Consider the following 16564-nt stretch of genomic DNA (forward strand, 5'->3'; position numbering starts at 1 on the left):
ATTTCTCCTCAGTGGGAGGATCAATCTATTCAGGATCCCCCTTGGGCAGGGGATGGTTCTCAAGGTGGCTCCTCAAGACTGAGGGATTCCTTACAAGAGACTCTTGGTAAGTGGTTAAGAGCATGCTAAACTCTGAAATCTTGATGGCTAAATTATGTCAAGTGTTGATCATGTGCAGATAAACCTTTAGACACAAACTGTTGGGCAAAGCTGGGACTAAGTCTGGATCCAGATGCACCTAAATTCCCCTCTGAGGATCCTTCCTTAGCATCATGACCCAACAGAGGGTTTCCCTGACAGTGTTGGCTGAGCCTGCCCTGCATGCAGTAAACAATCAAGTGTGTCTTGCCACTGAACATATTAATCCACTGTCACATCTGCTGTCAAACTTCAGTTTTTATCAATAAACACTTTGTTACTTCTCCCTTACCACTGAAGTGCACAATTCCACCGGTGACAATGTGGAGTTTAACCATGTAATGCTTTTCTAGAAGCTGTCACCAAACAAGTAAGACATACCTGATGTGCCAAAATATAGATATTATGGCCAACATCTTTTGGGGAGATGCCATCATCTCCATTCTCCTCCTCGTGGTCGCATTCCAGACCTTGGTTGTAGGCATTCTTCATCACATCCACCTGCAACACAAACCCAGCCAGGGAGAGATGAAATACATGTGATTCTTGGGGAAAAACACACTGTGTTTGAACACAGCCACTTTGTTCAGCTCCAGCCTGGATGGGTGCCCTGCAGTTCTGCAGGAAGATCGAGCAGCCTGAGAAAAACACTTTCTGAATAAAGACAAGCTTGAAGGATTTATGAAGCTCCAAACTGCTACATTTTTCATCAGCAACCATGAGAAAGAAACAGGAATGCTGAGTCTTTGTGAGCAGGTATTTTCACAAATGCTTCTAAAGACTAGTCTAGATGTGGCAGGGAGTGCTGTGCAGCACTTAGAGTGCAGCCATGATCTTCTTCTGGCCAGAGCAGGCAGCAACACAATTTCACAGGAAAAAGCCACACCTAAACCAAAAAGGAAAGGAAGATCTGGGCAGGGTGTTGGGGAAATTCTAATTATTCAAAAGCCTCTTACAGGACCACCATAGGGTTCCCCACACAAGGCCTGATCCTGCAGCTGGACCCCAGGGATGGCCTCATCCTGCTGAGAGCCACCTCAGTGATGATTCCCTGAAACCAGCAGGCACTGGGCTCTGCCTAAGGGGAGGGATGATGCCCCCAGATTCCTCCCCAGAATCCCTCAAGAATTCCCAGATCTCTCAGTCTCTGTTGTTACACAGTCAAGTCATATTGGAAATTACTCCCCCAGATTTCCAACTCATATAAAGTTTCTCCATAAACATCAGGATTGTTCCAAAACACAGCAACAACTGCTTGGAACTCTGTTTGTTCATGAGACAGAAATAAATAACATACATGTACATTAAATCTATTCTATGTCTATACACACATTCCTGTTAGCACTGCTTCACAAACTCTACAAGCTTAATTTGCCAGCCCCTGACAAACTGTACTTGAAGACAGTCTACCAGAATATGATAATTTAGTTAGGAAACAATTACAGAAAAGTGCTTGGAAAGGATAAAAATAATGAAGTCGTAAAGACTGAAATCATGCATGCTTGATCCTTTCAAAGTGCTTTTTGTGAATTAGTACTATCCTGATACATTGTGCCACCAAACGCTGCCAACACTTCTCAGCTTAGATACAGATCATTTTAAAAATGTTTTAATGACAGATTTTTTTTAGCCAAAAGATTTATGAATATTCACAAGTTTTCTCACCAGTTCTCTTGGTCTCATGTTGAAAAGGATTCTTTCCGCGTTCTCACTGTCTTGCCTGCTTTCCATAATAGCCAGCAAAAGCTTGGAGGCATTGTTCTAGAGATACAAAACCAAATTAATGCAAATTTTAAATCTCTTTCATGGATTAACGACCCTTGCATTTGTTTTAATTGAGATTATGAGGACTTCATTTTTAGTGGATAAGATTTTCAACCACTTGCATCTTTTATTTTACTGACATATTTAATTGTCTTTTTTTAATGTCAGCATACCATAACACTAACTCTGCACGCTATATTGGAAGGAAAATTTTAAACACTGAAAAATGTTTGACTTAAATACAGAATGTTGCTGCAGACTGTGCACAAGAAATTAAATTCCATTTCCTTTCCTTATTGCCCACCTAGCAATTTTTGCCTTGGCTTTCTCTTAAAATGAGACTCAACATAGGTAATTACAAAACATATTACACAAAAGGTTTTATCATTCAGGCAGGTTTCCTATCCCTTTGGTTTTTATGAAGTCCAACTGGTTCTTATTTGAAAGGCTGTAAAAGAAACTATTTTCATACACTCCTGAGATTTTGTTTCACTGCTGAATATTCCTGGGGGAATACATAAAGACAAACTTTGCTTTGTCTACTGGCTGCTTTTCACCAAGACTGCTCCCTGGGATTACACAGCATGAGTTTTAGCCACAGTAGCCTGGTGGAGCCTCAGACTTCAGAGACCTGCCTGTCTTCCAGTTCAATCAGCTGTGGTGGAGAGGAAGAATGGTTCTGGAGGTTTGGCTGCTGGCTGGCAGAGCAGGGTTGCCTTGGCTGACCTGTCACAGCATCCCCATCATTCCCTGTTACAGCCCGAGCTGTTGGAACTCTTGGAAGCAGGAGACAGTCCCAAGGGCCAGGAAAATTGCCAACCCACCCTACAACCTCATTCTCAGCTGCTTATTGCCATTACCAATGATTCCAGCCAAAATTTCTCCAGTGAGGATGTGCCTCAGACAATTGGCATGGGCAGTTTTAGAAGGAAAGGGTTCAGCTGCTTTTGGGAGCAGGGCAAAAAGAAAGATGTTATTCCCTGTGTGTTCAAGCAACTTGTGTTTTAAGCAGTCTTTGTATTCCTAAGTTTTGATAATAGAGCTGAAAATATGGAGCACTAGAGGACAATAGAACAATCACATGAATTGTAGTCTCCCAGTCAAACTTGTCCAACTCAGAAGCAGTTTGTAAATTACAATTTGAGTACTATAGAGCAGAAATACACTAATTTCACTAGAAGTCCACAGGGGTTATCCTTGGTGAGCAGAGAATCTGTGCAGGCTGGATCATAAAACCACACACCAAAGGTTGCCCTCTGGACTAAGATTCCAGCAGTCCAGCCCCTGCTCAAAGCAGCTTGTGCTAGGATTAAACACCTCTGACTGGAGGACTGAAGGATGAGACTGAGGGTAAATGGAAGGAGAGTAGATTAGAATGAGTACTTGTACATAACTGGGGAATTGGAAACTTCTGGGAGAAGAGATTGGAGCTGAGACAGAAGCCAGGGCAGAGGAGCCTGGGCTCACCAACACAGGAATGAGATAAGGACAATGAAGAAGAGATGAATAGACCTAACTGGGACTGGCTATTTCCCAGTGCAGACAACCCTGGGGATGGACAGAAGCCTGCTGCAGCTTCCAGGAGGCTGGGAAAGGTAGAGGGTAGGTAGGACTTTGTGTCATCACCAGCCAGCTTCTTGCCATGGATTAGAATTACAGCAGGCATTTGAGATGGTTATTTGGCTACTTATTCCTCACTTTCTGCAAATTTGGAGAGCCTAGGATCTGATTTCTAATCCCAAACATCCACTTTTGTCTGAGGAAAAGACATCCATCACTTGGAAAATACAGTACAAAGTTCATAACACATTAGTACTGTGAAAAACCAGTTTCCAAGTGCTAAAAAAACAGCACAGCCCAAAGCACTTCTACTTTTCATTTCACCTTTACCTGGGCTTCCATCTCATCTCCTGATAAAAATTTTGGAAAAACAAATTAATGAGTGAAGCAACTAGATACAGCTATGATGGAAAAAAAGACACTTGTCTTAGACTCTGTGTAACCGTAGAGTGACCATGTCTCTTCATCCTGAGACAGATATTGAGCTCTTACTGTGTGCCAGGGCTTACACACTGGTCAGCAAGGAAGCCAGGGGGTCACACTTGAAATAAAAAGAGGCAGAATAGAACACTGGCCATCTGTGCACTCAGTGAACACTGTCTGCTCTGCTCACTAAATGATTCAGGAGTCCATTGGAAAATATAATCCATGAAGATGTAATTAAATACCACATCAAACACTATGTGCAGAACAAGATAAACTAAGATGGCATGGGAAAAATAGAACTCTGCATTGCCTTTCCTTTGGCTGGAGGGTATCAGTTCAACATACAATGCTCCCTGCAAACAGTATCTGAGCTTGTTTGTAAATGTAAATGTATGGGCCTGCATACTTTGAATTCCATATTTTCACTGAAAAATTTATGTATTTTCAACTTCAAAGTTGCCTGTGAATACTGACAGAGTGTCAATGTTAAACATTACTTGGTAAACTCATTGCTTTATCATTTCAGTGTGTTGCCACTCAAAATCAAAACCAGCAGCTTCTTAATTTGGATCCAACTCTTGAGATCACATCTTCACTAGCAACGTGTCCAGTTCCAGGACAAGAATGATATGGACATAATGGAATAGGTCTAGCAAAAAGCCATAAAAATTATGAAGGGAATGGAGCATTTTTCATTTAAGGAGCCATTGGAAGTTGTGACTGTTCAGCCTTCAGGAGTACAGATGGCTTAGATGGATCTTATCAATGTGCATAAATACCTGGTGGGAGGAAATGCAGAAGAGGGTGCCAGACCATTCTCAGCAGTGTCCAGTGAGAGGGCAAGAGACAAAATAAAACAGCCATGAAATTCTATCTAAATGCAAAAAACCCCTTTTATACTGTGAGAGGGATCAAACAGTGGGATAGGCTGCCCAAAATGGTTGTGGAGTCTCCAGCTGTGGAGATATTCAGCTGGACATGGTCCTGAGAAACCTGCTCTAGGTAACCCTGCTTGAGCAGGGGGCTGGACAAGCTGACCTTGAGACATTCCTGCTCAAGCAAATGACTCTAAAAAATCTGAATCATTTCCACAGTCTGAACCTCTGCTACCATTCACCAGAATTTTTGCTAATTGAGTGAGTCTGAGCATAGCCAGCCCACAGTGACCAGGGGCACACTGGTCCTTGCAGAGGTGTCTCCAAAGCCCATTTTTGGTTGCTACACAGAAAAAGCTGTTCTACAAGCATTTGCTAGCCTCATGTCAATGGCAAATCAAAATGGCACTGGAGTGAATGCAGCTACATCTTTACAGAGACTGAAATCTGGGCTTCAAAAGAACTGTCTGCATGTTCAAAGTTAAATGTCTGCCTAAGTGTTTTGCTAGAGGGGGGCCTGAATTACATTGCCATTCAAAAATGTAATTACCATTATTAAAATCATATGTAGGGCACTGTTGATTCAATGTTTCATTGTACATGATATATAGCTGTATTAATTATTTTATTAGACATGTATAATGCTGCCAATATGATGCAATGCAGCTACCACAAAGTATTTGCTGGTTTGGGGAGGAAACAGACCATCTGCAATGGAAATACTTAATTTGGGAGGCAAGAAAAGGCAATAACCCAGGACTCCTCCTGGACAGATTCTACCCTGCTTGGCAGACAGCACAGCTGCAGAGCTCCTCTCTGCATGCACTGGCACACAGGCAGGAGAAACTTATCTACAAGCCTGTCCAACTCTCCCCAGAATACAGAACAAAATTACATTACAAGCCCTCCTGCTCTAGGCTTTGCCCTCAAACTCTACACTTTGTGTTTCCCCTCAGAGGACACTGAGAAGGGAAATAAAGTAAAATTTACTTGAACCTTGTTTTTAACTTTATTTGGCATTGCAGGTCATCTGATGTATTATTCTTTTTCACAGCATTTCCTTCAAGTAATTTTTGAGAGTTTGGCCTTTAGAGAGAATGCCTGACTTGTTACATGCCTGTACAGTGTGGCTATTTATCAATCCTGAGAGATTTCACATCCACCATACAGACTTTTCATGCTAGCTGTGTCATGCCTGATTGATAGAATTTTTTTTTAAAAAGCTGAGGACACAGTCCCAACACAGCAGTGGGTCAAAAGGCCTGTAGCAGAGGGCCTGATAAGGATTCAGAAGCTGAGATGAACTTATTTGCAAGCTATTTTTATTTTCCAAAGGCTTCTGAGTATACTGTGCTATGGTAAGATTAAATAAATGTCAGGCTGCCTAGAGCTCTCACATAGGTATGTCTTCTGTTGCTGCCCCAATTCAGATAAACAAATTTACATATACTGTACCTTGAGCTGAAGCACCAGGTCCATGCAGTATTTGCCAAGAGGGTTTATGTCATTCAAGATGAGAGCAATTATAATATCAATCCCATTAGACTCATGGGTGGCTATGCATGTCTGCAAAATAAGAGAGAGAAGGGAATGGGGCAGGGGCAGAAGGAAGGGAGGAGTGGGAAAAAGAGGGAGATGATACAGGCAGAGGGAGGAGAATATGCACATCAGCAAATTTCCAAAAGAAGGATCCAGAACTTAAAACACTGTACAATAGTGATAACCTTTCAGCCAAAGCAGAACAGCCTGAAAACACCACGAGACGTGCTGGGGGAGACTTGTGTGTACAGAACTAACCCAAACACTGCCAGCAGTGAAATACCCAGCTGGAAAAAAGGTGGTACAAGCTAAAATCTGCTCCCAGAGAATCCTGCAGGGCTTGGCACCAAGCAGTACAAGTTGCAGACAGCAGCCCTCAGGAGCACTGCCAGATTCAGCTGAGCACATGCCAGCCTCAGACATAAAAGACAAGCTCAACTGCAGGCACAACCAAATTTGCACGCTCAGATTCCTCATTTGCCATCAGCAGCCAGCATTAATATTGCTCTGACAGCACAAAATGTGCATGAAAATCAAAGTTCCCTCCATGTCCTGCAAAGAAGGATATTTCTGGATATGGAATTCCAAGCTGTATTGGTGACCAGTGGTGCTTCCCAAATGCCTTTACAGCTGGAGTTCTGGAGCTTCCAGGCCTTGTGCAAAACAGCCAGTTATACAAGAGCCTGTGGCACTTTTTCCTCTGGCAGGTTTATGGGACAGTAGGAAAGGAACAGTCTTCCAAAAAAACAGAGAGAGGGGGGGAAATGAAAATGAGAGCGTGGAGCATCTGCCCCTGAAATATATTGAGTTAGACTTGCAGTTGGTGCAAACAAGTGTAACTCAAATCCTGAGTGACTTCCCAGCAGTTAGGTCTAAGACATAAAGTGTAATTCATCATTCCCTTCCATATCAGTGTTCCTCCAGTGCTTCTCACATAACTTTGTTGGAGACCATATTAACTTGTTAACAATTTTTTTCATCTCCAGTCCTGTAGCTATAATTTTTTACAGTTGTTTTTCCCATTCATAAGTAGATTAAATATGACTGTTCAAAATTAGGTCCACTAAAGGATTTTTGTTTGTTTTTAAAATATTAAGGAAAGGCAGCTGATTACCAGCAATGGCAGTAATAGCACTTTGCATTTCATTGGTGCACATTAATGAAGAAGTATTAATATTGCATGTATTTCTTCAGCTATTTCTAGCACAGAGTACAGATTGCTTCTGCAATTTTGCTCACCACAATTTTCCCACTGCTAATCCATAGCAAAAATTCTGCAGTTTCATCCACAGTGACAGCTTTACTGCAGTTCTCTTCAGATCAAATATGGCAGCATGTAACCACATATTTTACCTTTCTAAACTTCTTCATCATGCACTAATTACCAAAAGTCACAGCTGTGTGACTTCAAAGGGCTGCAGTGAGCAAGGCACAGGAGAACAGAACCATGGTTTTAGTCTCTTCTATTTCACTACTGATACCATAATTAAAGATGCTGCTAGCTGTTATGGCAGGAGGGCAAGTTAAACTTTGTGGCAGTTATCTGAAATAAGGAAAGTAAACGTCAGCAAGGTATAAAAACACCAGCAAGGGCAAAATGTGTGAAAATGAAGAACACAAGTCTGTGTTTGCAATGCATTCCCAACACTGTGACTCCAAATCCAGCCTCACAAAGTGAGCTTTAAGCCATGGACACAGCAACATAAAGCATGAAAACGTCTCCAAAAGGTCTGCAAACCCTCAGAGGAAGAAGAGGTACTACAGGAAGAGTTTGTTTTGAGTTCTGACTTAAAAGGGCTGCTCAGGCCTCATGAAAGCTTGAAGTGTTGGAAGTCAAGTCATAGCAGCTCCCAGCGAATTTATGTTATCAGGAACACTGAAAAGTTTGTGATAAGCACCCAGACATTCAGGTACAGCCTTCTGCATCCAGAAGTTCTTGAGCCCTACCTGGTTTTCATGGCATGGGCCCTGGCAATATTCTGTCAAGCTTTCCAGGGTCTGGTTGACAAGAGTCACGTTCCTCTCGTTGATGTAAAGCCCCAGCAAGCCCAGCCCACCTGTGGTGCTCCCACAGATGCAGTCCAAAAACTGAAGGGTCTCACAAACGAGGTTGTAATTTGTTTTATTGTTTTGATGTCTTAAAAAATTCTGGTGGGTAGAGAAAAGAAACACAAGAAAAGAAAAAAAAAAAAAAGAAAAGGAACAGAGTCAAGGCAAGCAAAGTATTTTTTTTTCAGGAAAACGTTGAAAGATACAATTTAGAATCATATGACCACCATGTCTCATGTACCAAAGTACACTCCACTACTATAGAAAATATATTAGGCCTTAATGCAGCAATTGAGAACTATTACCTGATTAAATCATACAGCAAGGAGGGCTTAGGAAATGAACTTGGCAAACACCTGCACTGGCCTTAAATGTCTTCTTTACATCCTGCAGACCTGCTCCCACCCACTAGAGCCCTTCTCTTGGAAGCTGCTGCCCCACAGCTGAGCAGGTCTGGTGGCACATTATGGAGCTCAGCTCAAACCAGCCCAACCACAGCTGGGAGGGAGGCTCCTGGCCACAACACTGAGGGATATTTGCAGAAAATGCATTTTGCAGAGGTTGCTATGGGGACAGTAATTTCTACTAAAAGAACTGATAGCAGGGGCATACAGAGCATCTTAAAGACTTCAGTTGTAATACTCTGGGAAAAGGGCAGTACCCAGAAACTTCCTGTGCTCTTCAAGTCTGTGGTAAGTCCACCAATTGTACACAGGAACCTTAGTAACAGGGACATTCAGACACTTCTCAGTTCCATGTGGCTGTGCTGAGATCCCCAAGCAGCTCTGAGGATATAAACATGCACTCCTCCAAGACAGAACCCAAATGGTTCTTGAAAAGGGTAATTTTATCCCTTGGACCAAAAAAACCCAGCATTTCAGACAGCCCTGTAATAGGGACCAGGCACAAGTGAGCTCTTCCTCCCCTCTAATAACACCCCTATAAAAGCTCAGCTCAAAACACTTTACCTGGAGCTCTCGGTTGTGGTTCTCACACAGCAGCTGAAGAAATCTCAGTATTGGCTGCATGATTGCAATGGCAGGGCTCATGATTGCTTCTTCTGCAGACTTCTCTTCTGCATTTGCAGCATCTGCTCCCGAGCCCATCAGATCTATTTCTGGGTCCATTTCTCTTCTGTACACAGAGTAAGCCTTGGAGGTTGCAGAAGATGCTTCTGTTAACTGTCCTTTCATTCCCTCTTTCAGATGCAGAGTTGAATCCTTAACTGAAAAGAAGATAATTCTCCTTCATTTTTGAAAGTCTTCCTCCCCATTTGATTAAACAATAAGAAAACAATAATAATGAATGCAACTTTTTCTTTGTTGGTGTCTAACTTTTCAAAGACCTCTAGGCAACTCACAAAGAATATCAAAGCAACATTCATGCAGGGACAGCACGTTCCAAATAAACCACAAACCAGAGTGAAACAGAACATTAACACAAAAAGCCCTACTATTCCTCTCCCATATACAATAAATGATGAGAACAATGGGAAGACCACAGGGTGGGAAATCAGTTCCTGTGCTTGCTCTTGTGAAATATCCCCAATAGCAGCAGCCTCAGCTTCTGCTCCTCTAAAAATACAGCTCAATATCTTTTATTGATGCAAACTGGCAGAGCTTCACTGATTTCATTAAAGCTAATTCCTTGCAGCCAACCTGAGATGGACTGTAATTCAGAGAAAAACAGGCAAAAGATGCAAATTGGCAACGATTAATATTAAATCTTATTGATCCACCCAGCAGAGCACCAGTGGTGCAGCACGTGCAGTGTCAATACAACGCCCTGCTCCCCTCCTTCCCAGGGGTGCCTCCCTACCTCTCTTTTTGGGAGCAGCAATGGTGAGGTCACTGTCATCCTCCTTCTTCTTGCTCCCCAGGTCAATAGTGTTCACTGTCACAGTGGATCTGATCTCCTGCTGAGCAGCTTTCATGCGATCATACAGCACTTTAAAGAACCTCTCTGACTTTTTCTGCTCCCTCAGCTGCTGGTAAGTCGAATACTGCAAAAAAAGTAAATTTTTTAGATATCAATCTTCTAAGGAAGAAGAAATACAAAAATACACTATTTTTTTTTGGTGACAAATGATGAATAATTACTTCACTTACACAGAGCAAATGCTGGCCACTGCCTGACCAGTTCTCTCACAACATGATATACAAGGCTGGTAACAAAGACTGATGATAATGTTCTAAAATTTGGGTAAAATGGTGAACAGTGCTATTTGCAGTCTTTTAAATGTCACAATATTGTACTTGAAGTTAAATTACTTTGTGACACTCTCCATTTTTCCAGGCTTACTAGTCATGATATTCCATCTACAAATAACAGTGAAAAGTAATTTATTATGTAACAACAAGAGAAAGGATTGGAAGACCAAATATGTAATATTATAGCTCGGATTATATTCATTTTTTTGTGCTACAGACAGAATTTATTATTAAATATTATTTTAGGTTATTAATTCCAGTCCCTTAGTATAACTGTCAAGCAGGCTGAGGACCATTTGCAACATTTTACAAACAATCCCAATACTCCCAGCTTTCCATCATCATATCAATTCTCTCTCTTCCATCAATAATCTGATTTGGCTAAATCTGGGTGAGAAGGATATAATTCACAAAAAAACTGAGAAACCATAGTTTAAAGCAGATATTTTCTATCAACTGAGATACTAGTCTTCTCAAATGACCAGGGTTTTTTTTGGAGATTTTGATAAATGTCTCTGAAGTTTTCCAGAAAATAATTTGTTATTATAAACTTAGAAGTATTATAATTTTTAATTTTACAAAGAGTGACATAAAATAACTGGGGATAATGCTTACATGGCAATGACCAGGTTAAAAGCAGCACAGTGCTACACAGAAAGCAACAGCTGAAAAACATTTTCTTCTACTGAAGAGCTACTGCACAGTAATAGGGCATATTTACATTTGTATTACAGTGGAACATATTCTAGTGACAAACTTTTCACAGAACTCACAGCAAAAAGGTTCTCTTTATTTGTCTCCAGACCACATGCATCTGAGGATCAATATGTGAATAAGCAGATTAAACAAGTACCTGTGTTTGTGTATTTCCACCCTCAAGCAGTGCAATACCAAGCAGAATGCCTTCTGAGAAAATCCTGTCATTTCTGGTGTTCACTATCACATCTATGACCAGTTCTGAGGCCCCTTCCTTGTCCAGGAGGCACTGGATATCAAACATGGTCACCCCAGATTTATCTGCATCTTGTCCTGAAAATCCACCTGCAAATTAGACAAATCCACAAATCCCATTCATGTTTACTTCACACACATACATGAAAACAAACCCATTAGTAGTCATAAAGCACACAACAGCAAAGTAATCAATTTAATTTTGAAATTCTGTCAGGCAAAATTCCCTTTGATAAAAACAAGATTTTTGTATAAAACTGCAATGTTGGGCTTTAAAAATAAGAAATAAAACAAATCACCAAGCCATTGTTCTGTCATGATATTCAGACAATAAATAAGTTGGAAAGGACACTGATTTGTTCACTGAACCTTTTTTTAATCCCACTGCTGCATACACTAAACTGTGAGTAGGGTCAGTGCTCTGATATCCTTTTTAAATTTGCTCTTCAATCTCAGGCTTGATCTGCACTAAAATTGTGTCCTGGCAAATCCATCCTGGTTATGGGTCTGACCTTCCAGCCAAATGATTTTGCCAACTCCTAGATCATCATCATCATCATCATCATCATCATCATCATCATCATCATCATCATTATGACATTTTCTTTAAGACACAGAGTTGAGTTAATTCAAATTAAAGGTGTGGGTTGAAGAAATTTTGCTAAATTGTATTAGCTCATTAAATCAACTGCCTTTTATTAACAAAGATGATCATCTTTCCTGCTATACTTACTTCTCTAAAGATGTAACTGTGCCTACTTCATTAGTAAAAATACAGTACTGCTTTAATCAGCCAGTACTACTTTGATTAAACTGATTAAAATGTTTCAGACTTTGTGATGAAGCCATGCACACACTTTTTAGAGAGAACTAAAAAAATAGTAAAACTTCATGCTCTTGTTTGTTAGAGAGCAAAATTTGGCATAGAGGATGTTAAGACTGCAAAGATTTTCAGTGTCTACATTGAAATAGTTAAGGAGGAACAGCTGGGTAACATCTGCAAAAGTTGACAAACCTGGGCATGCCTTCAGTGAGCACTGAAAATGCAAAATGCAGTTCTGACCTGGCTCTATACCTAACTCCAGACTCATTTCCTATGACATCCATTATCATGGGTTTTCCTAGAAATCACTCTGCAGTAACTTCCTGTGGCTTCCACAGCAGAATGATACAAAAAATTAGGTTATGATAGACCTACAGAGATCATCTAGTAAAACTTCTTGCCCACAGGAAGATAGGACAGGTTCATCAGAGTCTTGTCCAGTAAAGTTGTAACAAGAACTGACACATTCTACAACATCTCAGGAAAATCTGTTCTGTTGTCTAACCAGTATTTTTGTGAGCAGCTTTTCCTTAGATCTTATCTTTTTCCTCTATCAGTAAAGGATCTGGAACATCAAAATATTACTTTAGCTTCCAGAAACAACATCATCCCTCTTCAAAAGTTTTCTGCTTTGCTGAATTTCTGGATGGGGATTTACTGGTACCTACTTTGGTCCTTCCAAATGAGCAATCTGATACAAGTGTGTGCAACTTAAAAATAGAGGAGTCTGATACTACCTCTCTTCTAAGTGGTTACAGAACATGTTTGATTTATTTACCAACTGAATGCCTGGAGCATGTCCAATGTGCCTATTAGAAAAAATGGTGCTGCTAATTTTGCTCTCTTGCAATGATGTGTGTTGATTTACCTCCCACTTGTGCAGTTTTGCTGTAGCTGGCAGACAGGGGCCCATTCATACCACTTCCATATTCCCCTTTAAAGTACCGATGCAGGAGGATTTTCCTTAAAGTGTTGCCCTTTAAGAGAAAGATAAAAATAGAAGAAATGAGAGTTGTGGCAAATTTCCTTTGTTTGAAAAGCAAGCTGTTTAACACAGATACATAATTTAGTAGGTCTTTCCATTATAATTAGTAAGCACACAAATAGCAAAGTTGTCCAGGAAACAAATATCTAACAGTCTTATCTAACAAATCCCAGGGGAAAAATTATAAAATAGTGTTGTATAAAGTTTTTGGAGTTTGTTTTAAACTTATTGATTATAAATAAAACACTTCCACTTCAGTAATTCTGACTGGCTGTCTGTAGATGTGTATATTGAAACAAGCTCCACAAATAGCCAGTGCTCTGCAGTCAGTGTGTCTGTGCCCTACCCTGCCATGGCAGCACTTTCTTCCTATTTTCTGCAGCTGAGTAGTACCACTCCCTTTTCTCTGATCTCAGATAATCCAGCTGATCATCTGAAAGAAGCCACATCACATAAAATATTAAAAACAGAGATATGACATTTGATAGAACAGCTAAGAAAGCATTCTCTGTATTGCCTTGTTCCTTGACTTCCAAAACCACAACCAGTCAAAATTTGCATGCAGCTCTCTGAAGATCTTCCCTTTCATTTTATTTATGTTCTGCAACACAAGACATGCTGGATTGAGAGTCAGGGGTACCAATTACTTGGCATTTTTATTTTGCCTTCAGTCTCCACACAACACCTGCAGTCAGCACTCAGCTTTTCAGAGGCAGAAGGTGACACAACAGCTGTAGGTGTATGTGTAACCTCAGATTTCACAAGGAGGAATAAGTAAGGTCTCCAATGCTCAACACAGAAGGGGGAAATTGGTCACTTCAAGAGTTTGGCAGTAAAATTGAAACATTTTTCCTCTACTTTTACTGAACTGCTGGTTTTAATGAAAGAAAGTCTAAAAAATGTGTGCACTAGAAGCATTCCCAGCATTCAGCAGCTTGGCAGTGCCTGCACATTAGTGCAGCAGTCAAGTTTTCAATCAAAACATCTCTGTGGCTGCCACAGACAGCAGGCACTGGGGAAACAAGTCCCAGGCACTCTCACACTCCCCCTTCTCTGTTAACTTGGCAATATTTCCAGTGACAACCACACACCACTGCTTCATGGGCCTTGAAGACAATGGCTTTGTCCACCTGAAAAAAGTGCCAAAATGCAGGACTTTGTGTGCCTGACAACACCAAAAAGCCATTCTTTCCTAGTTCTCACAAGTACAAGGCCTACAGTAAAATATCAAAAGCTATAAATACAACAGCTGCAAGAAAAATTACAAGTGTCACCTACAGGAAATTTACTGGGTGGATTTTTCAGATGAGATTAATCCAGTGTGCTCTGCACTACAGTGGAAGACAAAGAACCAAAAGTCTCTGAGGAACTCACACAGAGACAGATTCCTTCCCAGCCTGGTTGTGATGGGGTTTAACCTGGAGTGTACAGTAATGGACAAGGTATAGTAACCAAGCTCATAAGTAATTTTAAGACAGGTAAGAGCACCAGCTCCTCCTGCTCAACATCCTGTCTTTAGCTGGGACCAAAATCCAGTGTCTCATGTCAAAGTAACCTCATTTTCCTCAACTCCTGAAGAAGAAAAACATTACTGATGGGAAAAGAGTTTCCACCAGAACTGATAGATGTGGACTGAGAAGAAGGCTAAAGCCCCTTTTCAAGCTTTCTCAGGCATATATATCATAGAATCATAAAACTGTTGCACCAATGGGATCACAGAGCAGAAACCTTTCCTAACTCCTGACTAGGACTCAATCCAGAATGGGCACTGCCTTGAGACACAATCTTTTCATCAGAGAGGCTGGAATTTGCCATAGCACTTAACTAACCACTCACTTTGAGTCAACCAGCAACCTCTGCAATCTGTTGATGACTAATGGTAAATTATATAAACAGTCACAGTGCAGTCATGGGAGGAAACACCAAAAGCCATCTATATATAGTTAAGAACACTACCTGTGACCACAAGCTTTATTGTTCAACCAAAACACCCCTTCTTTTACCAAGAAGAATGTTTAAAACCATACAATAGCTTTTGATTAATAAACTGAGTGATTTAGCACTGGGAGCTGATTACCTGGAAGCAAGTAACTACCAGCATATCTCAGATCTTCCTCCTGCCTTGTTACCTTCAAAGACACCAGGAGAATGTGAAGATGTTTCTCCAGCTGGCTACAGAAAGGGGAATCCTGCTCCTCCCATATCCAAACTAAGAAACAGATTTCATTTCTTCTTCCAAGAAGTCTTAATTATTAGGATTCCTGCTCTCTCTCAACCTCCCATGAATCCAGACAACAGTTATAGTTCCCAGAAGCCAAAGTGTCAAGAGTCAAGGGTGCCGTGTTTGAAAAGCAGAAATGTGCTGGAACCTCTGCTTTGCCCGACAGCTGTGTCAGAAATGCACCCCCAGGCTCAACCCACATATTTGCAAACTCGGGATCCTCATCTCCTCTGTGATGACCTCAGGCAGCCATATGACTTCCATGAGTCTTGTGAAATGAGCTGCCACTACAAAGAGCAGAAGAGCCCAGCCGCACCAGCCGGGGCTGAGAATGCACAGAGGAATGCAGCAGAAACTCCCATCACCTCCAGCATGTGACTGTGAGGCACCATCCCAGAAAAAGCTGGAAAGACCCTGCTTGCAGGAAAAGTGCTGATCCCGCTGGTGTAGGTGTGTGGGAATGCTTTTATGGGAATGCCAACAGGAGGCAAGGGCAGCCCCATCACACGGACGTGGCTGTGCCAGGACGAGCCAGACAGCCACGCCATTGATGTCCTTGGAAATGGATTCCTAACTTAGCACAGCCACAAAATTAATACTGCCCAACAGCAAACGATCTCAGCAGCAGCATGAATAAGCATTTTGCTGCAGCTACTGCTGACACTCGTGGCACTGAAGCAGAGGCCAAAAATAAAAGCACACGAGGCAGTGCAGTGCTATCTTCCCTGACTGTGTTTCTATAAGTCCTGGCCTTCCAAGCTGAATCTTTCCCCTGCTGGCTACAATGCACTTTCTTTTATACCTCTTATTAGGGTATGGAAGTGGCATGTAAACATCACTCAGCTGACTGCAACCCTTCCATAATGGCTAGAACATTGTATAGCTTTGGAAAAAACACAATGAAACATAACAGTCTTATTGTTGCTGATGAATACCACTGCATTGTCCCTAACAAAAGCTAGGATAAAGACTGAGGGCACAAGAAAGCAACAACTGGATATTGTTGCAGTTTTAAATAGCTGG

General features: G+C 41.3%; 1 protein-coding gene across 2 annotated transcripts in view; it reads right to left on the minus strand.

The window, feature by feature from the left end:
- Window positions 1-16564, minus strand: part of ITPR2 (inositol 1,4,5-trisphosphate receptor type 2) — a 236073-nt gene that overhangs the window by 60382 nt on the left and 159127 nt on the right. For both annotated transcript variants that reach the window (XM_056514148.1, XM_056514156.1), the window contains 8 exons: window positions 13204-13312; window positions 11415-11602; window positions 10170-10353; window positions 9320-9576; window positions 8250-8450; window positions 6219-6329; window positions 1804-1899; window positions 520-639 (listed from right to left, as the gene is read on the minus strand). In XM_056514148.1, coding sequence (XP_056370123.1) covers window positions 520-639; window positions 1804-1899; window positions 6219-6329; window positions 8250-8450; window positions 9320-9576; window positions 10170-10353; window positions 11415-11602; window positions 13204-13312 — 1266 coding nt within the window. The remainder of the gene's footprint in view (window positions 1-519; window positions 640-1803; window positions 1900-6218; window positions 6330-8249; window positions 8451-9319; window positions 9577-10169; window positions 10354-11414; window positions 11603-13203; window positions 13313-16564) is intronic.

The sequence above is a fragment of the Oenanthe melanoleuca genome, chromosome 1A (genome assembly GCF_029582105.1).
Source record: "Oenanthe melanoleuca isolate GR-GAL-2019-014 chromosome 1A, OMel1.0, whole genome shotgun sequence".
Lineage (NCBI taxonomy): Eukaryota > Metazoa > Chordata > Aves > Passeriformes > Muscicapidae > Oenanthe > Oenanthe melanoleuca.